Genomic DNA, 27,045 nt, shown 5'->3' with positions numbered 1-27,045 from the left:
ACTAAGACCGTAATATTAAATTAATATATCTACTTTATTTATATGTGATGCTTATATTAATTTCACTGACATAATAAGAATAATAGTAAGGTCACATGCTGTGTGTTTAAAGCAACACATGCAGATGGAAAATGTGATGTCTGAGGAACTTGCATCAGTCTGGAACAGTGACCATAATAGGCAAAACCCCCACTCAAAACTTTAATCTTTTTTTCAACACAATACTACATATTTATCTTCATGTGAAGATTCATTGGAATTCTTTTTTGAAAACACCTCATGTATAGAAGGCACATATTAGCACTTCATTTTGCAACAAGTGAAATATTCTCTCTTCCACAGGTGTCTACATCAAGTCACATGTTTAGACACTTGCCAGGTCTAGTTCATTTAAAACAATCCCTGGTACAATTACAAGTGAGAATGCAGCCATTCAAACCCTTGTGCATGATCAATTATTTTTGTTCTTAGCAATCTTTCTTGGGTTCATACTGAGCAGCACTGACTCTGAATTCCTGGGACATGTTTCTGCAAGTTAAAAATATGCAGCCTTGAAAAACAAGATTGAAATGATGTGTTTGTGATGGGCCTTGAGCACATCACTATCTTCATAAAACCTCTTAGGGCAAGACATTGTTGAGACAATAAATACGTAGACAGTACTTCAGTCAATCAATCAACCAATCAAATTTTATTTATATAGCACTTTTCACAACAAAAAGTCATCACAAAGCAGCTTTACAGAAATCTGGGTCCAACTTTACTTTACTTTACTTTATTACATTTAGCAGACGCTTTTATCCAAAGCGACTTACAATGATAGTACAAAAAATAAAAAAAATTAAAACATTAAACAATGCAACATTAAAAGATTATGTCTATATGCATCAGATAGTTATACTGGCTAATGCAGGTGTTCTCTAAAGAGCTCAGTTTTTAGGAGTTTCTTAAAAGCGGCGAGGGACTCCGCTGCTCTGGTGGAGGTAGGCAGCTTATTCCACCATCTGGGAACTATGGAAGAGAACAGTCTGGATTGCTTAGTGCGGATGTTGGGTAAAGCAAGGCGACGTTCAGTGGAGGAGCGCAGTGGCCGAGGCGGGACATAGGCCTTTAGAAGCAAATGCAGGTAGTAGGGCGCCTGCTCTGTCATCACCTTGTAAGCAATCGTGCAGGCTTTATATTTGATGCGAGCAGCAACCGGAAGCCAGTGGAGCTCAGTGAGCAGTGGGGTGACATGTGCCCTTTTTGGATTGTTGAAGATCAGACGTGCTGCTGCATTCTGGATCATCTGTAATGGTTTTATAGCACAGGCTGGTAGGCCCGTTAGCACTGCATTGCAGTAGTCAAGACGCGAGATGACCACAGCCTGCACGAGGAGTTGAGTGGCATGTTGGGATAGAAACGGTCTAATTTGTCTGATGTTGTAAAGTGCAAAGTGACAGGAGCGTGCAACAGAGGCCACTTGATGTGAAAATGATAGCTGGTCGTCGAACATAACTCCCAGGTTCCTAGCAACCTTTGCCGGAAACAGTGAGAGTGAGTCGATTGTTAAGGTGAGGTTATGTTGGACCGACTGTTTAGCGGGAACCACCAGTAGTTCAGTCTTAGAAAGATTAAGTTGAAGATGGTGTGCCTTCATCCATGAGGATATATCTGAGAGGCAATGAGATATCCGTGCTGAGATCGAAAAATCATCCGGCGGGAATGACAGGTAGAGTTGGGTATCATCGGCAAAGCAATGGTAGGAGAAACCATGAGAATGAATAACTGGGCCCAAAGAGGTGGTATAGATGGAAAAAAGGAGGGGTCCCAGTACTGAGCCTTGGGGCACACCGGTGGACAGTGGACACGATGAAGACAGCTGTCCAAGCCATGACACTTTAAAAAAACGATCAGCAAGGTAGGATCTGAGCCATGATAGTGGTGCGCCTGAGATACCCATGTTTGAAAGTGTAGATAGGAGTAGGTCATGATTGACTGTATCAAAGGCTGCTGACAAGTCCAGCAGAATGAGCACTGAGGACTGTCCAGCAGCTCTGGCGGTTTTTAAGGCTTCAGTCACAGACAACAGAGCCATCTCTGTGGAATGTCCCTTTTTAAAACCAGATTGGTTATGATCTAGATGATTATTCTGGAGAAGAAAGTCAGAAATCTGATTATACACTGCCCTTTCTATGAGTTTAGAAATAAAAGGCAATAGTGAGACCGGTCGATAGTTGTCAACCAGGGCAGGATTGAGAGAAGGTTTTTTAAGTAAAGGTGTCACCTGGGCCTGTTTGAAGGTAAGTGGAAATTCACCAGTGGATAGGGAAGTATTAATTACATGCGTGATGGCTGGGATAATTGTGGTTGCAATGGTTTGTAGAAAGTTTGTAGGAATCGGATCTAAAATGTAGATCTATGTAGTAGAATGGCTACGTGTTAGGAGGGCCAGTGCTTCCTTCTCAGAGAGAGGAGTGAATGAAGTGAATGTACTTTCCTTGACCGATAAAGACAGAGGAGCAGAGACTATGGGTGGATCTGTGAACTGACCGCTGATGGCCGCCACTTTCCCAGAAAAAAAAGAGGCAAAAGTTTCAGCTGTGAGACAGGTAGGCAGAGGAGGAAGTGGGGGATTCAGCAGCGATCTGAATGCTGTGAATAATCTTCGGGAATCTGTCAGCGAACTAAGTTTCTCATTTAAAATTCAGTTTTGGCAGATGTGAGACATTCTGAAAAGGAAGCCAAAAGTAACTGATAGTTAGATAGATTGGACAGAATACCCTTATTATGCCATTTCCTTTCAGCAGCCCGGAGTTTGGAACGTAGCTTCCGGAGGGACTCATTTTTTAGCCAAGGCCGTGGCTTATTAGTATGAATGATGCGAAATGTCGAAGGGCAGAAACTGTCCAAACAGGAGCTCAGCGTAGAGCAGAGTGTATCTGTGGCAGTGTTCAGACTGAGAGAGGAGAATGAGCCTAATAAAGGCATAGTATTGGCAACCAATGATGAGTACTGATCTATAGGAAGGTCCAAGTCTCTTATGAGCAAGCCAGGGGCAACAGTGACAAGGAAAAACTCCCTCAGCACACAAGGAAGAAACCTTGGAAGGAACCAAGACTCATACGGGGAACCCATCCTCCTCGGGTCGACACTGGAGACACAACAGAGAACAGAGCAGAAGTAAAAGTGAACAGATGAATGGGTTATAGTAATGTGAATGTAGAATATTAGTGATATATGTGTCTAAGGAAGGAGGTGGTGATCAGTGATTCTATGTGAGTTAAAAGTAGGTGCAGAGTTAATCTGAGATAAAACACCATGGCCAAGCATGATAGTGTAGATGAGACACGGTCAGGATCTTGTACAGGACACACAGGGGCTGGATCAGGGCAACACCTGGAGAACAGCAGGACATCTCAAAGCATGAGACAGGAGAAAGAAAACCAGACAAAGGGAACAAATAAAAATACAGAGGTTTGTAGGTTCATGGTAAAGAACGGGCAAAATTGTCCTGCGAAAAAAGTTTCCACAGGTCAGGAAAGAGAACCCAGCAACAGACAGCGTGTTGGTGGTTACCAGAAAGCTAACTAAAAAAGCTGTGGCTATGGTAGTATGACAGGGTTAATACAAAGTAGTGATAATATAAAAACCAGCTCTAACACTAATAGAGAAGGAGTAACCTGAGAATGAGTGATTAACCAAAAGCTTGTTTGAAAAAATAGGTTTTTAATCTAGATTTAAAGATTGCGAGTGTGTCTGAGCCCCGAACAGTAATCGGAAGGCTATTCCAGAGTTGAGGAGCTTTGTGAGAAAACGCTCTTCCTCCTGCAATGTTTTTCTTAATGTGAGAAACTAAGAGTAGACGTGTATCCTGTAAACGAAATGTATGCGGCGGGCGATAAGGTATGAGAAGATTTTCCAGCCTATCAAGGAGCATCACATTATCTATGGTATCAAACGCTGCACTAAGGTCAAGCAGCACCAGAATAGAGATATATCCCTTATCATGTGAAAGGAGTAAGTCACTGAAAAATGTCATGAATGTCATTGTTTTGTACTTACATGGTTCCTGTAAGAATGGCAGCGCACAAGCCACCCAGACACTTAGGGTTGAGGGAAAGACCAAGGGTTGTCCTGGGGCAGGGGGGCCTGGGGTAACTGTGAGGGAAAAAAGAAAGAAACAATGTAATATAGATTCTAACATTGTATATGAATACACTTACCTGGGCATCCCTTTATGCATTTATGTTACGACTGAATGATCTGTTATAAATGTATATAAAGTAAATAGCCATTTCTATAGTTTGCTTGTCCACCTGCCTTTTAGCTAATTACCTGTTGGTTTAGTCCGGGGAAAGCTAAAGGGTATTTGAAGGCAGTGGAGCACATTATGGGGAGAGAGACTGGTTGGAGAGCACTTTGCTGAAAAGTTGCTGAAATTAGCGAGGTGGTAGCAGCCAATCCCACCATAGCAAGCTCCTACCAGAACAAAGAGTGTAAATATCGTATATATTGTTTGGTCTTTTTTTGTTTGTGTTTGGTTGTGGTGTCACAATAAACACTTAAAAGGAGCCGAGTCTTTTTATGTCTCTACAACACCTCTCAGGTAACCTCTTGACCACTCCTCCCCACATTACCACAGTGTTTCATAAGTAACATGTCATGTGCTTATAGGTTTTACATAAACGGGACCAATGTGTCGGTGAAGGGCATGAGATCACATTTAGGGCAAAGATGTATTTCATAAAGAATCATGATTTACAGCAAACATAGCTGTAAATATGGAGCAAAATACAGGCTTTTGGATGATTTTTTAAAGGAATGCAAAACAATGAAATGATGAAGTCATGAATTTTCTTTTCTAGGTAACAGGATGGAACATTACCATGTTACAGTGCATTTTGAAAGTTTGGGAAGAATGCTGTAATTAATTATTATTATTATATAATTTTTAAATATATTTTCAATAATTACACAAATATATTTTCCTTCAAAGGGAAAAAAAATTTACAAGGTGCAAATAATAAGATTCCAAGTTCTTTTGTGCATAATCTTTTGCAAGAATGTGTGTGACAAGAAATCACGTAAAAATAAAGTACAAGTCCTACGCACTGCAGACTCAAAGCAGTTTTTCACTGACAGTCATGAAGTCAAGAAGTCTCCCTCTGCTGGGCCTATTTGCTTTCTTCAGTACCTGTAATCTTCATCTGCTTAGCCATTCACTAAGTGGCTCTAGCAACAGATTTTCTGAGTGCCATAAAAACAGCAGCGCACCCACACTGGAGGTCCTCCCTGGAGGTGGCTGGGTACCTGCGTAACCTGGGCATGGAACGAGTGATGAACATCAGTTAATCCAAGTGCCAGACCACAGAGGACGGCGTGTACTTTATTCCAGATGAGGTCTTTGTTATCCCACAGAAAGATAATGGATGGGAGAGGAATTCTGATATCATTCGTTCATGGCTCAAACAGAAAATTCCACATTAAACTCCATTAATGCAGATGGGTCCCTTCTTCCCTGTGCTCAACAGCAAGTTCTCCAGCGAGAACCAACGCATGAAAACCCATCAAGTGAAAGAAAATTCTGTCACATCCAGAGTACAGGTGAGCTCTTTTAAGATTCTGTATTTCTGACCTCTGGATATACTTTTAATGTCGCAGGAAGTCTGTTAGACAGAGATTTCAATCATGCCATCAACCATTTGTATGTCCTGCATTTTCCTTGTCACCAGCTGTCTACAGCAAAAGACCCACTCATAACTGAGTCATCCAGGCTAGGTTTAGCTGTATAAACCAAAGGTTTTGACTCTGTTGTTAGAGGGAATACTTCTTACACCTCAATAGCTATGGTTATTATTATATTTTGGAACTTTTTAATTATCATAGCTGTAAAGAATTTTAAATCAGTATTCGTATTTCTTATCTTAGTAAACTTCATAGTGCAAGAACATTATTATTATTATTATTTTAATAAGAACCTGTGGCTATGTCATGATTTTTTTATTTCATGCACTGAATATTTAGTAAGCTTTATGGTATGTTGTGTTAGAGCATGTGTACAAAATGGAGGCATTGCTAGAACTAAAAAATAAATATATAGAGACAAAGTAATGTAAACAATGCTAATAATTTTAAGAATCAACTCATTATATTTGTCAAAACAAGGAGGTGAGGGTTTGACTCTTTAAAAAGCTGAACACAAATATTATTTGAAATCCATTCATAATTACAGTATAAACCCTGAACCCAGAGTTTTTAATGAAGATTCCCTTTATGAAAAATCAGTCTACTTTACTACTACGTATGCATTCTCATAACAGACTTATAACAAGTGTTCCACGCCCTATTTCCTTCCCTTAGGTACGCAACCATCTGTACACTGTTAAGGCTTATCATGATTTCACCCTGGACACCCACTTTGCTCGTCAGGTCAAGGAAATCGCAGACACATTTGAGAACAACCAAATCCAACAGGTGGTATATCTGTCAGAGAAGATGGTACTTGATTATTGGTTATGCTGGTGCCACTTTGGCAGAAGGGGACTACTTAAAATCATCATATGTCTCTGATGCAGTGTCCTCCCAGTCTTCTGTTTCAGCTTCAGATCAAGTCAACTTTTTCAACAAAGTTGAATTTAATACAGGCAGTAAAGAATCTGAACAAACATCTGGAAGTCGAACATACCAAAGTAACACTATGCATTCCATAACACTGAGTCATGATAGGGCTTTTTTTTAATCCTGGCAACACTACTACAACTACAGAAATGGCAAGAGAGCATGTTAAACAATCTAGTAGCTATTGACTGAAGTGGACTACCACTTCACTGTTTCCTCAATCCATCAGTCTTTCCAGACATCCTCCAACAGTGAATAAACTAGCTCTTCTAGTGAGTCAGGCCATAGAACGCTACTACAAAATTAACACTCACCCTGGACATTTAAACCAGATTTTAAGAAGTTCAACTTCCAAGCTAATGTAGACGATAATTCCTGTGAGGGTCCCACCACCAACCTTAGCTTTGGTGGAGTTTACCAGCAGTGCACACCTCTAACTTCAGATGCTGGTGAAATCTGTCAGGAGCTTGAAGCAAAAAACCCAGCAACTGACTCTTTATCCTGGCAACGGTCATATTTTAAAATACTACTATGAACTGAAATGCATGAAAGAGCATACAATAGCTATGAGTGCCATGAAAAGTGTGATTCATATTGGTTTTTCTTTACCTTTTGTCATCAAGTTTGTGAAAACTTGTACCATGTGCGGCAAGCAAAAGTTAAAACATACTGGTGCGTCACAAAGTGGGTAGCTCCAGAATTTTCTAGATACCTCTATGGCCCTTTTTTCAAAATTCATTATCCAAATTGCGATCTTGCCCTCAATTTCTTTGCTCAAAATTTTTTTTCCAGTGGCAATATGATTTTTCTAAGCAGTGACTGAGACAGCCACCAGATTTTCTGTACCTTTTGGAGGTTTCTTTAGCTGCCAGTCTACCAATGTGCTAGCGGGAAAACAGTATCGCTGCCCACCACAGTTCAGTTAACATCTAGCCATTATAAGCGATGGATGTCAGGTTCTGTATTGTGTTCAATCAGGTATTTTCATTCGAGGTGAGTTACTGCCCATTCAGCTTCCACCTTTCACAATAACTTCCAGTGATAAGTATGTTAGCCACAAACACCGTAGCTGTGATCACTGAAGGTGACCAAGCTTGGGTTAGAGTCAAAGCACATATATTTGGATGGACATGTCTAAAATGTTGCAAATATTTGATGACAATTCACAAAGTACAGGGAGAATGGTTGGAGTTGATTTTGGTATTCTATGCTTGATTGCTGTTGCATTAGCCATAGCAGCATTAGCAGTGAAAAAGGGGAGAATTTCCAGGTTCACAAGAGACAGAGGCTACGAGGAGATTCAAAATGCAGCACAATGTGAGACCAGTGTGGAGGGAGAGTCAGAGAGTCATAGCGTAATTACAGTCAAGGAAATCTGCTTTAGTTTGATTCTTAAAAGCATCTATGGACTATAATAACAATACATTCCTTTCTGACTTCTATTTTGTAAGGACAATTTACATGTTCAATTTGTCTTTTTAGTTGTTGTTTTTAAAAAGTGTTTTTTATGTTTAAAATATCTATACTGCGTATGATTCTATATTAATTACGTTCTTGCAATCTGTTTGTAACCCTGTAAATTTGGCACTGTATACAAAAGGGTTAAATTTAGTAATATAGTGCCTCTACTGCTCAGGGTTTTTGTTATGGTCAAGTTTTGATCAAGGGAATGAGTGACGGTGGGCCAGTGAACACTGTGATCCTGTTTGGCCTTCAGTGTAGTGTAATTCTACAGGCCGCAGCAGAAGACAAAGAGAGGAGAGGCAGACACACAAACTCTCACAAAACACACCTCAATACACGGACAAACTTAAATGATTTTTGACTGAACCTAAACGTTCACTAAAAAAAGGGGTAAACAAAAGACTACCCGGGTAGCGACTTACTATAGAACAAAGAGAAAGGGCAAAGGGATTCTTTATTCTTTATATTTTTACTGTTATTTTATTTTTGTACACTGATGGCCTTGAATATAATGATGCTCATTCCAATTCAGTGTGTGTTCTCACTGTTTTAAAACCCTCCTCTGGACTTAGTCAAAAACTTGGTGTTTAGTTTAACTCACTTAAATTGCTTAGATAACACCCCGCTACATGTTGTTCAATGGGTATATTACAGAGAGAAAAAAAGAGAAAGTTAAAAAGAAACAATCACAAAACCTTAAAAGCCAATTAAAATCTTAAAATATGCACAATTCAAACTATAAATTAACTGAAACTCATCACTGAAAAAACATGAAAGACAATGTAAAAAAAACAGCAAAACAAGGAAAAAAAAACTACAGCACATTACGATGAAATAAAATGCAAGAAAGAAAAACTGTCTGAAGTGAGTAACTTATTCTACATACACACAAATCAGCACTTTTAATTTAAGACGTCAAAACTGCATGGCAATGGTGACTACTACTGTGACCAACAACAAAATAGGACCAAAATGAATAAATTATGATTTGGTGAGTAGTATCACAATACTGAGTGGGAGATGTGATGCTGCTCGTGTGGCCCATAAACCTGTCAACAGATAACCGGTCATTTACTCTGACCACTTCTGAAAGGCACTTATTACTGGACACAAGGAACACCCCTCAGGACCTGCAGTTATGTGATTTACTTCACCTGTCCATGGTTTCCATCCCGTGTTTAACAGTTTTGTATCTTATATCATTTGCCATATGTTGTTTTGTGTATGGTTTTCTTTCCAACTTTTTTCTTTCAAAGGGATCGCTATCCGACAGAAAACTACATGAATCTTTCAGAGTAACAGCATTAAAAGGAAATTAAAGTAATTAAGTCATGAAGACATATCAAAACCTCACAACAAAAAGAGACTTTAGTGGGCTGCTTTGTTATATTTCACTCACAAAATATTTTCCCACTGCACAATTTTGGAAACAGCTAATGACTGTTTAAACTGATTACATATTTTGGGATTTCAGTTTAATAAAACAAGTTACTTTGTTTGATACCACACTCAGTCAATTTAGCTCAGCCACTTTTAGTGTAAAGAACAGTATTTTTTAGAGAAAAAAAAACAAGACATTAAATTGCCTTTACACACTTACTGCATACCGAAGTAGTTTATTAACACATGAGCTCATCAAGCCTCATCTCTCTACATAATCCTTCCTCTGTCTATACACATCCTCTCATGCCTCAGAAAGTCTCGTGAGAACCCTCCCCCACTCTACATCTGGGAGGCACTGGATATCAAAACAAATCCAGCGAGCGGACAAAATCTGCCCGCAATGGAAAAAGCAGCCTGAAAGCAAAATACTTCTTGCTTCAAGCTTTTACATAAGACATTTCAGCAGTGGCTGCTTGGGACAAAAGCCAAAACCAAGCTTAACCGGGTAAGTGAGCATGCTACAACCTATATATTTGTCACGATATTGCATTTGAGCTGTACAGTATGAGCCAGAAGTCAGTTTGTGTTAAAGACTATTCTAAGCCATGTTTCTAGGCACTGCAGACTTATCTTAATATCTGTTTTAGCATTTTTGGCCAGCTGCAAAGTTTGCTGGTTCAACCTCCCTTGGAACATACAAAACTGCAATATATTATGGAACATTTGTAATATTGTATTTATTGTAATAGAGGTGACCTCATGTTATCCTTATATCCCTTCTTTAGAAGAAATCATGGGTCATCAGAAACACCGTACTGTGCACCTATTATTCTGCAGTGCCATAATTCTGGCTCTGTGCCACAAGAACTCAGGATGCCATACAGGAGCCCCATCAGAATGTGAGAAAGCCCCCTTTGTCCCTGGATATAACCTAGCAGGTGAAGGCTTTGACGTGGTCCGGATGCGGCGTAACGGGGCCTATGTGATAAACGTCAAATCCCATATTGCTGACAATAACACGTGCACTTTGTGCGAGAACCGCTTCCAGGGCAGGCAGGTTCAGAAACTGCCCTCAGCGGTGTTGGACTGGCGTCCCTTTAGCCGCTGCAGCAAACAGCTATCAAGTGCTCTTCACCATTCTATCGATACACTTATCAAGAGCTCAACATCGCTCATCAATAACAACTGGGGAATGGACCTTAGTCTGGATGATCTAGGCAAAGTGATCTTGGGAGGAAGCCGTTCAGATATAGCCAAGTTTGCTCAATCTCAGCATATGATGGACAAAGCAACCTTTGCTCTTCATGAGATCAGCTGCACATACTATAGGTAAGCACAGATGGCTGTGGTTTTAAATTTCCTGTTTGTGTGGGAAAACATACTCATGACTCATTAGCTAAGCACCCACCCCAGGTTCCTGACACTTTTCTTTCTTCTTATTTTTTTTAACAAACAAGCAAAAAATAAATCAATAAATAGTTAGCAAAATACCTTCAAACATTATACATTTAAGTGTCCAAATGGCTCAATTTGCATCAAGGGGGTGGTGGGGAGGAATTCAATAACAATAATTTCTAAATAACCCGTATTTAGAATGTCTACGCTTTATCTTAATTATACCAAATTTTTTGCCTTGTTTTTAAAATAATCCTTCAGGATATTTCTTGACCTTGATGACCACAATTACTGGGCACAGAGTGGTAGAGTCATAGCTATATTTAGGTATAAATGTCTGAAACAGCTAAAACAATGAACCTTTCCTTTTCTCCCCAGTTACAGGGTTAAAGATCACCCAGAGCTCAGTGCAGAATTCTCAAAACATATACTTCGACTACCTAGACATTACGACGAAACAACTAAGTTCCAGTACCGCAGGACTATCGACACATATGGCACCCATTACATTCGTCACGTGCATCTAGGAGGACGCGTGAGACGAGTCACAGCCTTCCGAACGTGCCTCGCAACCTTAAAAGGCTTCTCAGAGTCAGATATAAAGAATTGTCTGAACATTGAGTTAAAGGTGTCTCTAGGTTTCCTGCCTGCAAATGCATCACTTTCTAATAAATGTTCCAACATCCTCAAAGAAGACATGAGTATGGGCTTCTACCAGGGATTCATGACTCATAAAATTGAGGTTTTGGGAGGTGAAAAATACTTTCCAGACCTTGTGCTTCAAAGCCCGTCTGAGGCCTACACAAGTTGGATGAACAGCTTACATGAGAACCCAGATGTCATTTCATATGCCATTTTTCCACTCCATCATCTGGTAACTGACCAAGAAATAAGTGCCAGTCTGAAGAGGGCGATCACAGAGTACATTGAAGAGAATGAGCTTTCTGTGGAGCAGAGGCAGAACCAAGATTGCACACCAGTGTCAAACCTGGACCACAACTGCTGTCCTCTCAGGGCAGGGCGTGGTACGTTAAGAGTGGCAGTAAACCGGGCTGCAGGTCTAAAGGCAGACTTCTTCACTCGTACAGACGGCTATGTGAAAGTATGGTACAATAACATGTATGAAGAGACTGAAGTACTGATCGATGACAATGACCCACAATGGAACATTAATTACAATTTTGGTTCCATTGAGTTTGGCCATGAGTTAATATTTGAGGTGTGGGACAGTGATGTATTGTATAATGATTTCGTGGGAAGATGCGTGGTCCAGCCTGAACGTGGGACTCACTCCCACAGTTGTAAACTGAAGAATGGAGTTTTTTACTTTACATACAGTGCTGTGTGTGATGCTCACCTGACAGGCCAAAATTGTGGAAGGTACTCCCCAAAGGCATAACTGAATCTACTGGATGGCATCATCATCATCATCATGTTTGAACTGCTCTTGCTTCAAATGTCACAAACTTTAGTATATCTGAGATGCACAGAGTAGACTTAAGCAACCTGTAATTAGTTTTTACAAGTCATGAGCATTTTGATACAATAATTTGCAGTGTTTTCCTCATTAATCTACATATTTAATAACAAACGTGCATGTCCATGAAGTGCACAAATGAATTCAAATTGAAAGTGTCTATTCACTGTTTTTCCCACCCCCTCAAATAGCACCTCAACTACAAAGCACTCTGTTTTTGTATTATTTGGATAAATTGTATAGAATACAAACTATTATAATTTTTCATTTTGTAATTTTAAAAATGAGATGTATATAAGTCAATTTAGACCCTCGTAGTCAAGAACCTAACTCATAATAAACACTATAAAATGCCTTTATTTGACAGGGACATGTTTATATAAATACAACAAGAACATATCTACAGTACATCAAAGACTTAAAGAAGAGACACGAATTCAACCAGCCAGTTTTGTTCTTTCAGCCTGAGCTGAAATGGGGTATATGGAAGAGGAGGTAAGCCTTACAGTACAGTATAGTAAACATCACAGGGTGGCTGGTATCGGATATTTCACCTTTCTCCACCCAGAGGTTGTGCGTGATTTATCACAAATTTATAGAAATCCATCAGTTACTGAGATGTTCATGTCAGTCCATCAGTTGACGCTCTCATACTGGTACAAACCACTCCTGTCATGTTAGTGAAGTGTTTGAAGACAGAACAGTCATGCCACAGGAATCCTCAGATGCCTCAAAGACCCAGCGACACCTTTAGCAGCTCTGCCATGTCCTCAGATATGTTGTCCTCATCACCTTCAGTGAAAAGATCATTCATAATTGGTTCTACACTTAAAAGCAGTAAAAAGAATGTGTAAATAAAAAGTTTGATATATTTTAACCCATGGCATACGCTCACCTTCATCAGTAGTCATGTCTTGTTCCAGTTTGAGTTTTTCCTGTCCTGCACGAAGCATGCACGCCTCTATGGAGTCCTTGCTAACTAGTTTGATAACCTGCACAGTCCTGCAAGAAGACATTAGTAAACTTGTGTATCTATGGCGTGAGGTCACTGTCTTTTATGCGAGCGCGCAAAAACGACACTAAATAGAGCAAGTCTGACTCAACGAGCGCACAGAATCAAGAAAACAGAGTGAAAACAGTGACAGCAGAAAATCAAGCACTGTGCTCGCTTCCTGTGCACTCCAGTTTTTCCTCACTTCAAAAATTAGAGCTCACTTCTCAAATCTGTGCACTGTGTCATGAAGCTTCGAGTAATTAACCATTTTCAGCGAGGCTTGTGTGGGCTTGCTTTATGAGGTATTTAACATGAGAGAATTGTGCGTGCATGCCTTCAAGCTTCAGATACAAGGGTGCCATCACTAGGAATCTGATACCAGGTTTTGAATCTATGACGTATTTCCTGTTAATACCGAGAAGCGAACAGCTCAAATTTTTGAAACGAAGAAAAAAACTGGAGCGCACACTGAAAACAGTGAAATAAGAGCGCAGAGCTACAGGAAGCGAGCACAGTGCTTGATTTTCTGCTCTCGCTGTCTTCGCTCGGTTTTCTTGATTCTGTGTGCTCGTTGAGTCTCACTTGCTCGATTTAGTGTCGTGTTTGCGCTCTCGCATAAAAGACAGTGATCTCACTCCATACGTATCACTCAAAACATCAGCAAGGTTTAGCTTGACAGTGCCACACTAACCGAATGGAAACAACACAAAACAAGATACATTCTTTACAATGTATACACATTCTTCTGTCAGTTAAGTCACATATCCTCAAAGGAGAGGTCTGTCAATTGGATGGACTTATGTCGCTAAAAGAAATCCAGTCTTCGGAAAACAGGTCTTTACTTCGAACCTTGTGTGAATGGAAAAATGGTCACGACTCTGGGTAATGTATGTTTCTATGTGAACACAAATTAATCTGAGCATAATTAGGAAGTTATAGCCCAGTTGTAAACTCTTATAAAAGAATATAAAACATGATGACAAATAGCAAACCAGAATCTTTGAGATGCTAATTACATAATATACGTAAAATAATGTCAGTGCATTTCCTTGCATTTAAAACTTTTGTTTGGAGTCAAAATTAAGATAACATCTAAAACAGCATGTGTGAGAAGTGCCAAGTAGTTAATCCTCCCACTATCCACCTTAAGCAGAGAGTTAAGACTGAAAGAAAAAAAAATGCACTCAAATTCCTCATACTCGTTTAAGAGAAGTCCCCTGCTAAAGATATAATTTTAAGATGTTTTCCATTAGATTTACACTGATGACTGTATTAATAACAGGAAGTGAGTAAGGTATTTGTTTGTTGCAACCCTTAGGGCCTTTTTGGATCACAGAGAAATAAGAGTCTAAAAATGAACCCTCTCCAAGGGTAATTTTGTGTTGGGCTACAGTCAGCATTGAAAAATCTACACTTTCATTCACATTGCTAACCTGGTCTGCCCCATTCTGTGACAACGATCTTCTGCTTGTTTGTCATTGAAAGGATTGCAGTCGATATCATGGAGGATCACTGTGTTTGCAGAGGTGAGGTTGATTCCCTGGCCACCAGCACGAGTTGACAGAAGGAAGACAAATATCTCAGGATCTGTGTTGTATTTGTCAATGAGGCCAATTCTAGTATAGACAGGGAGAGCATATCAGATGTCACTTGTTTAATATGACAAAAAAATAAATAAATAAATAAATAAAAATAAAAAACAACTAGCAAAGTGTGCAACATGCTAACCTTTCTGCCATAGGTGTGGAGCCATCCAGTCGAACATATGCATAACCAAGGTGTTTCAGAAATATCTCCACGATGTCCAGCATCATTGTAAACTGGCTGAAGAGTACAACCCTGTCACCCTGAGGAGACAAATACACAAATGTGCCATTAGAAACTTCTAATAAATATGTATGATTAAATCCCTTAACCATATCTCAAAATGCATCATTACCTTCTCTTTTAGCTTTGCTAATAGTTCATTGAGCAAAGAGAATTTTCCAGAGTCTAGGAGTAGTTTATTTTCCAGCTGGAATCTGCTGATGGAGCTGTACTCCTTACACAGGTTATGCAGCTCAAAATCTGACATGACCTCCATGTCTTCCTGGATCAATAAAGGATCGGCATCATAATGGGTTGGTTCCTAAAGGAAAAACAACAAAAAAGCTCCATCAAAAAGCATCACACTATGTAAGACATAAGGTATACTGTAAATATAACAAACTCTAAAGTCCCTTTCCAGACCTTCAACATGGCTTGACTCATGGCTGCAAGTTTCTCTGTGGTGTAGTACTGCCGGTGAAGAAGTGGATGATTAGCCATCTTCCTCAGCTGCATCATCACATTACAGAGCTCACGCTCTGAAAATACACAAAAGACAATAATGAATGACTAACAGATCTGTTTTTTTTTTTTTTTAAATCTATTTTTACTTAGACAGGCCAGAAAGCACCTAATCTTGCCCCCAACACCCTCTGTAGAACTAAAAAGGTACAACTACACAGAAAGATGTCACCCTAATCCAAGTGTGGACAAGTTGACAAAACAGAAAAAAGAAGAAAAACAAGCTTAATTACGCTTAAGTCATGATTTTGTTTTTAGGTCATGTGAGCATACAAGAGTTGATTACATACTTTCTCCGCTGACTGTGTTCTTCAGCCTACTGAAGAGCTTATCATAAAGCTGTTGCTGTGACTCAGTCATGGGACACATTTCAACTTTCTCCAACTTGGGAGGTAGTTGTTTCAGCACCTACGAAAATATTAGATAACGAATCATGGTATGTAACACAAAGGCTTTTAAATGCTCTCACATTGCTTGTAAGTATAGATAGCTCATTCTTTGGTAGTTATTACCTCAGTCTTAACTCGTCTTAGGATGAAAGGCTTCATGATGAGCTTGGCTTGTGCAATCCTCTCCTTATGAAAACTACTCTCCTCTTCTGATGGTTTCTAACAAACAAGACGTTTGGCAAAATAAATGAATAATGTGAATTCTACAGTTGCCTTTTCTGAACAATCGAACTAGTATAAAATAACTTTTGTCTTTTAAATTTAAGTCTCTTGTATGCTATGTAAATTAAAATATGAAGGATAAGGGATGTAAATGATAAAAAGTGCAAAATAAGTAAATGACCAATAACAATAATAAACAATAATAGTCGCTATTCATAGTCTATTTCCAGTCACATCCACCCCAAAATAATTGCATATGACATAACAGCACTGTGGCTCAGCAGTGAAAGACTCCTGTCAGAACCCTGGCCAGTGGCAGAAATCTGTGAAAATATTACGAACTATTTAAACAGCACCTTGTGTTTTATGAATATTTAAAATTTATGTTAAATCATTATTCTCCAGACAACCTATTAAAATAAATAAATCAATAAATAAAAACCTACTTCTGCTTCAAGAGAGAGATTATTTGTTCTCCAATTTGATGTGATCATGCTTGTGGTTTTTAAACAAATTCTGAATGTTTTCACACAATTTCTGGGCCACTCACTCCACATCCCTACCGTGGAGAACATCTTGGAGATCTGGGAGGTGGTGCTGGAGAACATGGAAGGCATGATGAAGTTGAGCAGAGATATTAGTTCCAGTAGATTGTTCTGGAGGGGAGTGCCAGTCAGCAGTATTCTGTGTTCAGCCTACAGACAGATCAAAATTAATGCTACTAAGTGATTTCTAAATGAAATTGAACAATCTGATGGAAATTGTCAGTATAATTTTAAAAAGGGATTCATTTTTGAGCAAATTATCTTAAATGCATTTTACACACACACACACACACACACTTTAACCCCAAACATTTCAAATCCATATTTTTAATTTATTTCAAAGAGGCATCTTAAGTAATTTTGGCCTGATTTTTCACCCATTTACTTCGAGTGAGCTAATAAAAATCTTTTCAGGGAAATGTGAGTGTTTACGTGGAAAGTGAAGGAAACTCAACTGTTAAACCAGTTTCTACACCCCTGGTTATATTTATAAACTTCTAATTTTACTTAATTTTTATATGACAGTTCTTTATATACACATTTGTATACACATTGTATGTGTGTAAGTAATAACCGAAAAGGAATATTCTTAATTGAAGAAAATCAGTCCTTCAGAAACCCTACACAGACTCGCAACCCCTACATTGGAAACTCTGCTCTATTATATAAAATCAAAGTGCACCCACATTAATGGCCATGAGATGGCGGTATCGTAGCGAATTCATGTTCTTCAGCATGTGACCCTCATCAAACACAGCATACTTCAGATTTAGTTTGCGGAAGAGACTGCGGTCGTTTTCGTTCCCAATTGTTAGATTATATCTATCAAAGAAAATAACAAAAATCATATTATACATACCTCATCATACAAGTTAGGGCAAAGGTACTATATATGCCAACATTGTAATAAATCATCAAAATGCAAGTGTCTGGCTTGATACATAAAAGCTAAAGATGTAATAAAAATTGATGCTTTGCATCACATCTGTCGCTAAACTTACGTAGAGACAATGACATTAAACTCCACTTGTTTGTTGAGAATGTCATATCGGAGATATTTACGGTCTTCCACGGAGCCTGAAATAACACATTACAACGAGAATATACTTCACAAATTATGAAGATTATCAATATAAAAATGACACCAGCTAACATTGCATACCAGCAGACATTTAAAATGACACCAAATTACTCACCGTAGTAAATAATCACCTTTAGACTTGGGCACCACTGCCCTAACTCTCGCACCCAGTTATCTAAAAGGATAAAAAAATATATATATATATATATATATTAATTTTATATATATAAATATAAATATTATAAATATATATTAATTACACACACACAGTGGTGTGAAAAAGTGTTTGCCCCCTAAACCTAATAACTGGTTGGGCCACACTTAGCAGCAACAACTGCAATCAATCATTTGCAGTAACTTGCAATGAGTCTTTCACAGTGCTGTGGAGGAATTTTGGCCCACTCATCTTTGCAGAATTGTTGTAATACAGCCAAATTGGAGGGGTTTCGAGGATGAACCAACTTTTTAAGGTCATGCCACAGCATCTCAATAGGATTCAGGTCAGGACAATTGACTAGGCCACTCCAAAGTCTTCACATTGTTTTTCTTCAGCCATTAAGAGGTGGACTTGATGGTGTGTTTATAATCATTGTCCTCTTGCAGAACGCAAGTTTGTTTCAGCTTGAGGTCACAAACAGATGGCCGGACATTCTCCTTCAGGATTTTTTGGTAGAGAGTGGAATTCATGGTTCCATTTATCACAGCAAGTCTTCCAGGTCCTGAAGCAGCAAAACAGCCCCAGACCAACACACTACCACCACCATAATTTACAGTAGGTATGATGTTCTTTTTCTGAAATACAGTGTTATTTTACACCAGATGTAATGGGACACATGCCTTCCAAAAGTTCAACTTTTGTCTCATCATTCCACAGAGTATTTTCCTAAAAGTCTTGGGGATCATCCCTATGTTTTCTGGCAAAATTGAGACAAGCCTGAATATTCTTTTTGCACAGCAGTGGTTTTCATCTTGGCACTCTGCTATGCAGGCCATTTTTGCCCAGTCTCTTTCTTAAGGTGGAGTCATGAACACTGACCTTAACTGAGACAAGTGAGGCCTGCAATACTTTGAAAGTTGTGTTTTTTTTTTTGTGATTTCTTGGATGCTTTGCTGCTGCACTCTTGGGGTAATTTTGGTCAGCTGGACTCTCCTGGGAAGGTTCACCGCTGTTCCACATTTTCACCATTTGTGAATAATGGCTCTCACTGTGGTTTCCTGGAGTCCTAAAACTTTAGAAATGGCTTTATAACCTTTTCCAGACTGAGGGGAGGGACAAACTTTTCCACACAGAGCTATGTAGGTTTAAAACCTTCATTTTGTGTTTGTGTTGTCTTTGACTTATATTTAAATTTGTTTGATGATCTGAAATATTTAAGAGTGACAAACATACAAAAAATAAGAAATCATAGTGCTTCATGTCTTACCCACTGTTGAAGAAGGAACAGTGATAAGATGAGGGCCCTTAATACCCTTCTGATAGAGATAAGCAAGAAACGCAATTGCCTGTATTGTCTTCCCCAAACCCTGAAAGCAAAGAAAATGCATGAGTCTAGACATATGTTAACTGAACACTATTATCAATGCATACAGACAGACACGCTTACCATCTCATCAGCCAAGATCCCACTAAGTTTGTGCTGGTGAAGGAGAATAAGCCATTTCAAGCCAATCAATTGGTATGGCTGTAATCTAAATCTAAATGAAAGCAAAAGTGATTAGTTATTTTTAATTCTATTACTCTTTGACATAAACAACATAATTCATTTAAATATTATTCATAAAGGTTACTGGCATGAGAAAAATACTTGGAAAAAAAAAAATATTTCCACAATATTCCCCAGGAAATGTTTCTCACTTGTTGTTGAGGATGGATGGTTGCTTCATAGAGCCCATGCCATTCTCAATGACCTGGGTGACATCTTTAGCCATCTTAATGGCTATGCTCTCACACCTGCCCATGAGCTGTTTCAGCACCTGTCTCTCTTTCAGCACCATCTTACAGCTTTGGACCAGCTCCATAGAGAGGCTGTTATCCTTACAAAACTGCTCATTCTGGGGACGGGGTACAGGTGCACACAGAAAACAGAAAACACAGAAAAGCATATCAGTTGGCAAGACTAAGAAGAAAATTGACAACACTTTATTGAACATCTTAGGTTCTAACAAAACCTTGGAAAATTACATCTTATAAAGCACAATGCTCTCTTTGAAAGGGAAAACAGTCAAACACTGTTACTAAAATCAAGTTATATGTTATAGAAATGTAATTTCTCATTTTTATGCATAGAGTACCTCACAGGTAGAAATGCTGAAAAATAGAGAGTTCTTACCACATCTTTCCAACTGTTAAATGGTCTTAATAAGATTATTTTCTGGGCTTTCTTCAGTGAACAACCGGATATCAAAGTCAGTTCATCTAAAGAAGCCTCTTGAAGAAACTGCAGTATCTGGTCCTTGATATGATCATTAAAGGTATTATCTTCACCTTCTGAGTCAAAATCAGACGACACACTATCAGCTTCACTGTCGAGTTCTTCTTCACCCTCTGAGTCACTGTTTTGCTCTTTTTTGCTCTCATTTGCCTTTTCTTTCTTGTCTCTCTGACTGATCATTTTGGTTTTGGAAGATCTTGATGTAGTGGAGGTATTTTTTATTTCTGAATGAGGTTTGCTTGTTACAGCAGAGAGCCATCTTGAAACACTAGAATTTAGTTTTTGCTTCCTCCCAGCATTGTCTTCTTGGTTGCTCTTTGCTGGCTTCAAGTAATCTGAGGTTTTAGATTTTGTGTCCTTTGCTCCTTTAGGGTTGAAGTCTTCAACAGTGGAACAGAAACAAAAGAGAATAAACAATGACCTCATTTCAAAACTCAATTTGACAATACTAATAAGGGAAATACATACAGTAAAAATATTTCTGTGCAACTTGTTTGTTGAGATGTCAAAGACTTTAAACAGCAGTCCAAAAAGACTTTTAAAGATAATTATAAAATGGCATCAATGTGATTGTGCAATCATCCAACATATAAATTCTAAAAACAGAGAGGTCAGATAGGTTTTCGGAGATGCACATTTTCTGAAAGAGGATCTCAGTTAAACAATATTTCATTATTAATTATTTCCATATTGCTGCCCCTCAAAGAAATCCTCGCTATGCCATTTTCCTAATTTTCAATTTACTAATTTTGTATGAACCTGCTCTCTATACTATGACAGTATGTCATCACAAAAAAGCTCAGAAACAATACAATTTCACACAAAAATATATTTACATTAACATGCATTAAAAGATTAAAACATTTTAGCTTAAGTAAAAACATGCTCAAGGGCATACTTTGTTGTTCTGTAGACAGCGACAGTATGTATCTACATTTAAATGGCTTCAAAAGCCTAAAAACAATTACATTGTTGATAAGAATATAACAGAACCTAATCCTCTTACATACACTGAGGACATTTCCTATTGGCTCAGCTCTCTCTGAATACATAGAATCATCCACTCAAAGGAGGCTGCACCACAGCACACGTTTTAGCAATGATCTTCCGGACTCATTGCAATTACAAATCTCAGTAGAGCTCTCTAAATCTCAAAATCCCCAAAATTTATGAACTGCCTCTTTAAGATCAGATTGATGTTAAATTCTATATAACCCAGCATGTCCTTAAAATGGTGATAAAAATCAACAAAGTGTCACCATATACACACCAACCTATGAACTGATATCCAAAATATTTACTAAAAATATTCCTCATTCCATTGTATTCCACATCAAACCATTCTGCATTGCTTTGCTTAGCTAACAATTTAATTATGCAGACATTTTAAAAATACATAAAATATCCTCCTAACTATAACTGTGTATAATTATCCTTGCCAGAAATCATTTAACCACACTGACCTGATTCAGAAGAAAACATCATTAGTGACCCCAAGGCATTTTCAAGATCCCACTCATGCTCCTTCAGGACATCCCTCAGCACCTGTTCAAACACAATTTAGACATGTGCATGATACCAATGCAATGAAATGCAATTCAATGAAGTGCAAGCACTACTGTTTCCCAAATACAATATTAATCAGCATCAACACACCTCACTTTCAAATTCAGGTATTTTCTTTTTCATTTTGCGCACCAGGGCTTCCTGATGATCTCTGCTTGGCTCCTGACTTTCCTCTTCAGTCACCGACTCAGAATTTGATTCCTATATAAAAAGATAACCATAAGTCACCATATAATATGTTGCTGATATTAAGAATTTTATGAAATGCAAAAAATTATCCAAAATGATTCACAATTTTCAGACACTTATTTGGATGTACCTCATATTGATCATCATCTGCTCCTGACCCATTCACTTCAGAAGAATCTATATTCAGAAAACACATATTAAAAACTTCAGTATTACATGTGTACAATTTCACTTTATGTAATATTATTACTGTTAAAATAGTGCATTTTTGTAGTGTTCAGAATTTATTTTATACAGCATATGAACACACTGTATAATCAATACCCAACACTGCATTTCATATTTGTTTATTGATCAAGTTGAATATACAAGTAGGACAATTAAAGGGTTTGTTAATTAGCAATGTTTTCTGATCATATGGACACAAATGGTAAATATTTGATGTAGACATATACCTTTGTCTCCATAAGCCAACAAACAACTCGCTACAGCTCCCTCTAGTGTGCTGGTGCGCTCAATCACCTGTTGGAATACAAACAAAAGCTTAATAAAAAGTTAAGATGTAGTAATTAACATGAATACAAAATAAGTTTTATTTATTTTGACATATCTTCATCTGAACCTACTTTGTCTATTAATACATATAAAGCTGTAAAACAAAAATCAACTATTTAAATGATGTTGACAGGAAATAAAAGAATATATAAAAGTATAATAAGAGTGATAAGAGTTTGTCAAAGCTGTCAAATTTGAATGCCATAAAACACTAAAATAATCCAACTGTTACTTCTCTCTTGCCACAATGGTCTGTGGCCAGCAGTTACAAATAAAGTCGTACTTACATCTAGTAGTTCACTTCTGCTCTTATGCGTAAACATTTCCTGGAGCTTGGCTAATTTCTCCTCCAAATCCAGATCCATTTGTACTTTACACTCTTTTCTCTTCTTCGCTGATGGTTGTAAATCAGGCGCCCTGTATATTTTAACAGTGAAAACATTAAATCCATAATTGGAGACTAAACCAGTGCACAAACAGTTCCAAACTCAAATTCTTGGGTGGCCTAAGAACTGCCATTATATTTGCTTAAAACTTACCTGACTTTCCTAACCACCTCCTCATCAGAGGAAACATCTTCCCGTGCATGCCAAGGAATTTTGCCTGGTGCTCTTCTGCCATCTGGTTTAACCTGGCACTCTGCTGAGACAAGAGCAAAATATTTCACTAACCAAGATCATCTCAACCATCATCAGTGGTCCCTACACTTGACCACCTCCTGCCCCCCGTTTTTTTTTTTTTTTTAATGTGACTGAGATGTTTAAAACTCCAGCAGTGCTGCTGAGTCTGATCCACTGATACAATCAAAGCACACACTTGCACACGACAACCACTTAAATGGTGAGAATTATCCTGATCATTGAAGAACAGTGATAGATTACGGAGCCCCTAAAGGGACTGGGGGAAAAATAATTTAAAAATACTTGATTTTGTGTTCCCCCGCAAATACTTTGTGGGCTCCGTAGTACTGTGATTGCTGTTGATTATGTGCTTGCTGTGCGTGTCAGGTGAACTATGGAGCAGCTCGTTGAATTTTACTTTGATCTTGGACTGAAATATAAAGACATAGCATCTCTTCTCAGCAGAAAACGTGGATATGTTATTGGGGAGCGCCAACTGAAACGTTTGTTGCTGTGTTGTTAATTGCTATGAAATGAGGATGAGAAAAGGTTACAAGTACAGTACAGAGATAAAGATAATGAACACAGTTTCCAAACAGTGGGAGAGAATGGAGAGTGAACACCTGAAAAAATGTGTAGCTATTAGTAGTGTATTGGAGTAGTGTGTGTACGTGCGTAAAAGTGAGTTCAGGCAGAAAATAGTATCCTGTTTTTACTGCAGCTTTAAAAAAGAAAAAAAAAACAGAATTCCCAGATAAAACGAAATGCAAGGTGTAGCGACCGGCTCTAGCTCCACGGCCGTGTCTGGAGTCAACGCGCTGAGCCACGTCTCTAAAAATCAGTCCGTAACGTGTTTTTGCGAGGAAACGCAAAATCAATAGTCCCCCCCTGTCCCCTAAGGGGCTCCGTAACAGAGATTTAACAATGTGTAAACAAGTCTATAACTCTAGTGTACAGTATGTGGAGCTGTTAAAATGGACAAAGAGTGTAGAAGAGTGCGTGTCGCATTTTGGGAAGACCTTGGGAACATGCTAGGACGAAATGGGAAGTTAAGTCATTGTAAAAGCGTTGGCACACTATTTTAGTAGTTAAACTAGTCTTAAACAGAAAACATGCCGTCCTATTTGAATATTCGATATTTGAATATCGTGCCAACGACTGTACGACAAGGGCCTTCAAAACCGTTATCCTCACACGAAGGAAAACGTTAATGAGGCCACTACGAAGCAAACACGAGGAGCTCTGCCCATAAACGGTCAGGTTAACTACGGTTTTACAAGACAAACCTTAGAGGAATCTATTTTGTGCTGAGTCTGATAAAGAAAATGAGGTTTGTATGGATGACTTGACGGAGGAGGTGGCTAACTGACTGCTAACTCGCGGCCATTATTATCATCACCCACTCCGCTACACTGAACCGTTAATTTCAGTGACGTTTTCGCAGACTAACCATGTGTACCGGTGCTCGAATAAGCCTTTAGTGTTAAGTCTTACCGCTGTAATTCTCTTTATTCGAGCTGGGCTTACTCTGTGGTGTTCTCGGCTCATGTTTGTGAAAAACATCAGCCGGTGAAGAGACACTTTCGCCAGGTTTGTCTTTGTGGAAACGGAACCTATCTAGATTGAACAAGCTCATGTCTCTCGCTTTTATTCCCCGGTTTAATGTCAGCGCTGTCCTCCACCGCAGAGTAGAAGCTTCCACAGAGAAGTAACGTTAACGTAGCGAGCTGATGTCTTTAAAAAATTGGTAAATATTTTTACGTTAAGAGATTTCTAACTATACACAACACGTGTCACTTCTTCCATGTCTACATAATACAAATAACCTCCTTACTCAGGCTAACACGGTAGGGCTTTCCCAATGCCGGCGAACTGTACTATCATTAGCTAACATTGAACCAAAGACTCGACTGAAGCTTATTCCCGCCACAAGCGAGTCCTCGTCATTACTTCGTCACACATTGTGAACCAATAAGAACACACTCTCGGTAAGAAACTGACTTCAGTTCAGCGTACACTCAAATAGTCCACCGGGGTTGCCAGATCGAGCATTTTTAAAAGGAATTGCATCGTAGTATCTGCTGAATCCATCCATCCATCCATTATCTGTAACCGCTTATCCAATTTAGGGTCGCGGGGGGTCCAGAGCCTACCTGGAATCATTGGGCGCAAGGCGGGAATACACCCTGGAGGGGACGCCAGTCCTTCACAGGGCAACACGGATACACACACATTCACTCACACCTACGGACACTTTCGAGTCGCCAATCCACCTGCAACGTGTGTTTTTGGACTGTGGGAGGAAACCGGAGCACCCGGAAACCCACGCGGACACGGGGAGAACACACCAAACTCCTCACAGACAGTCACCCGGAGCGGGAATCGGACCCACAACCTCCAGGTCCCTGGGGCTGTGTGACTGCGACACTACCTGCTTGGCATATTATATTTACATAATTATTCAGTATTAAATCTAAAACATTTAGCATTTAGAAACAAATCCTCATTTAGCATTCCCTCCAGCAACAGAGGTATAGGTCTATCGTATTTAATAATTAATCAACACCATGGAATTTCGGCTCTAAAACAACAATATTATAAAATGTATTTTTAGGAGTGGGGGATCCTCCTCGGAATCATTTGTGTGCAAGAAAGAAGCAAATACTGGACAGGCTGCCAGTCATCACATGGGCTCAAAACACTCACACCTCTGGACACTCCACCAACCAGCATGTGTTCTGGACTGTGGGAAACCTAACAGACAAAGGGAGAACACAGCAAGTTCCTCACAAACACTGATGTTTGAATTCACAACTTCAGAATCCTGGAGCTGTGTGATACCTGAGATGTTGCGCCACTGTGCCTTCAGCCTTTATAATTACAAAGCAGAAATCAGCTGAATTTTCCTTAATTCACTGCATAATGATGACAATTAAAATAATTAATTATTATTACTTTTGCTTGCCCGTCTGTTTTTGTTCTGCAACATTTTTGCTTTTCACTCATTTTCCATTCACCTCCATGTTTCCACTGCCAAGGTCTGATCAAACACCTAATCAACATTCTTTAAACGAAACACACACACACACACACACACACACACACACACACACACAAATAAATAAATATAATAAAACACACAGTTCAACTTTTCAACTTATAGGATCAAGTTCTCAGAATTACAGTCCACACACGCTCCCAAATGAAGCCCTAAAATCACACTGTCCAATAGGTGGCATACTTACATAAGAAAGTAATAATTGTGGCACATTGTCATTTCCTTCCTGTTCAAGAGAGGGCACTATAGAGTATGTTTCAAAGTTTAATGGAACCTCAGTAACTTGAATGAGAGATATGTAGCCAAAGACTAAATTCTTTATTAATCTGGTTGGCAGACTCTGTTGCATTTACGTTTGAATAACTGAAATATCAGGCCCAATAATACTGATTGTACTGATTATATTAAATAGTGCAGAATTTACTGGCATGCAAATGTGATAATGAGCCAAAATTAGATTTGGTCAAATATAATATTTTTTGCTAGATTTGGAATATTTTTTGTTGCTCTTAATTATGATTATGCACATTGTCACTACCGTTTTTGTCTATACAACCATTATTATGAAAAAGAAAATAATCACAATGTTCTGAGGTACTCAAAAACTTTTAACGCACAACACAGTCAGTGTTAAGGGATGTTATATTCCAATACTTTGAACCATATTTATGAATGACATACATTTCAGCCAATGAGTTATCTCTAAATATTACCTCAACAAAATACCTTAGAATAAACCTGCAGTGA

The 27,045-nt window shown here is 38.7% G+C and overlaps 2 protein-coding genes and 1 pseudogene across 3 annotated transcripts; 2 read left to right on the top strand and 1 right to left on the bottom strand.

The window, feature by feature from the left end:
- Positions 1 to 5,126: 5,126 nt before the first annotated feature.
- On the top strand, positions 5,127 to 9,865 carry LOC136665605 (macrophage-expressed gene 1 protein-like; annotated as a pseudogene).
- A 375-nt stretch (positions 9,866 to 10,240) lies between these two features.
- On the top strand, positions 10,241 to 12,504 carry prf1.5 (perforin 1.5). The gene is made up of 2 exons (XM_066644547.1): positions 10,241 to 10,776; positions 11,221 to 12,504. The coding sequence occupies exons 1-2, from the start codon at positions 10,241 to 10,243 to the stop codon at positions 12,239 to 12,241; spliced, it is 1,557 nt and encodes a 518-aa protein (XP_066500644.1). The 3' UTR covers positions 12,242 to 12,504.
- Positions 12,505 to 12,681: 177 nt separating this feature from the next.
- Positions 12,682 to 25,175, bottom strand: smarcad1a (SWI/SNF-related, matrix-associated actin-dependent regulator of chromatin, subfamily a, containing DEAD/H box 1 a). Of its 2 annotated transcripts, none has more exons than XM_066644545.1 (23): positions 24,735 to 25,175; positions 23,160 to 23,262; positions 22,908 to 23,037; positions 22,521 to 22,587; positions 22,196 to 22,242; positions 21,967 to 22,077; positions 21,774 to 21,855; positions 20,209 to 20,690; positions 19,734 to 19,930; positions 19,483 to 19,573; positions 19,303 to 19,402; positions 17,994 to 18,053; positions 17,799 to 17,874; positions 17,484 to 17,619; positions 16,816 to 16,947; positions 16,154 to 16,249; positions 15,932 to 16,049; positions 15,543 to 15,658; positions 15,253 to 15,441; positions 15,042 to 15,160; positions 14,747 to 14,929; positions 13,215 to 13,321; positions 12,682 to 13,111 (listed from the first exon to the last, which is right to left on the bottom strand). In XM_066644545.1, the coding sequence occupies exons 1-23, from the start codon at positions 24,874 to 24,876 to the stop codon at positions 13,050 to 13,052; spliced, it is 2,946 nt and encodes a 981-aa protein (XP_066500642.1). In that variant the 5' UTR covers positions 24,877 to 25,175; the 3' UTR covers positions 12,682 to 13,049. The 2 variants fall into 2 exon arrangements, with proteins under 2 accessions (XP_066500642.1, XP_066500643.1); XM_066644546.1 differs by having other exon boundaries at positions 23,160 to 23,259.
- Between the last annotated feature and the right edge of the window lie 1,870 nt (positions 25,176 to 27,045).

Source organism: Hoplias malabaricus, chromosome 14, assembly GCF_029633855.1.
Source record: "Hoplias malabaricus isolate fHopMal1 chromosome 14, fHopMal1.hap1, whole genome shotgun sequence".
NCBI classification, from domain to species: Eukaryota; Metazoa; Chordata; class Actinopteri; order Characiformes; family Erythrinidae; genus Hoplias; species Hoplias malabaricus.
Note: the sequence above shows the minus strand (reverse complement) of the source record. Positions and strands in the feature narration are given on the sequence as shown.

What these genes read in the sequence shown, in the direction of transcription:
- smarcad1a (XM_066644545.1), bottom strand. Translation starts at nt 24,876, where the DNA reads ATGAGCTTGTTCAATCTAGATAGGTTCCGTTTCCACAAAGACAAACCT. An exon ending in TACCTGAATTTGAAAGTGAG is followed by an intron (nt 21,856 to 21,966) that starts GTGTGTTGATGC and finishes GTGTTTGAACAG; the next exon opens with GTGCTGAGGGATGTCCTGAA. An exon ending in TAAGACGAGTTAAGACTGAG is followed by an intron (nt 16,050 to 16,153) that starts GTAATAACTACC and finishes ATATTTTCGTAG; the next exon opens with GTGCTGAAACAACTACCTCC.
- prf1.5 (XM_066644547.1), top strand. Translation starts at nt 10,241, where the DNA reads ATGGGTCATCAGAAACACCGTACTGTGCACCTATTATTCTGCAGTGCC. An exon ending in ATCAGCTGCACATACTATAG is followed by an intron (nt 10,777 to 11,220) that starts GTAAGCACAGAT and finishes TTTTCTCCCCAG; the next exon opens with TTACAGGGTTAAAGATCACC.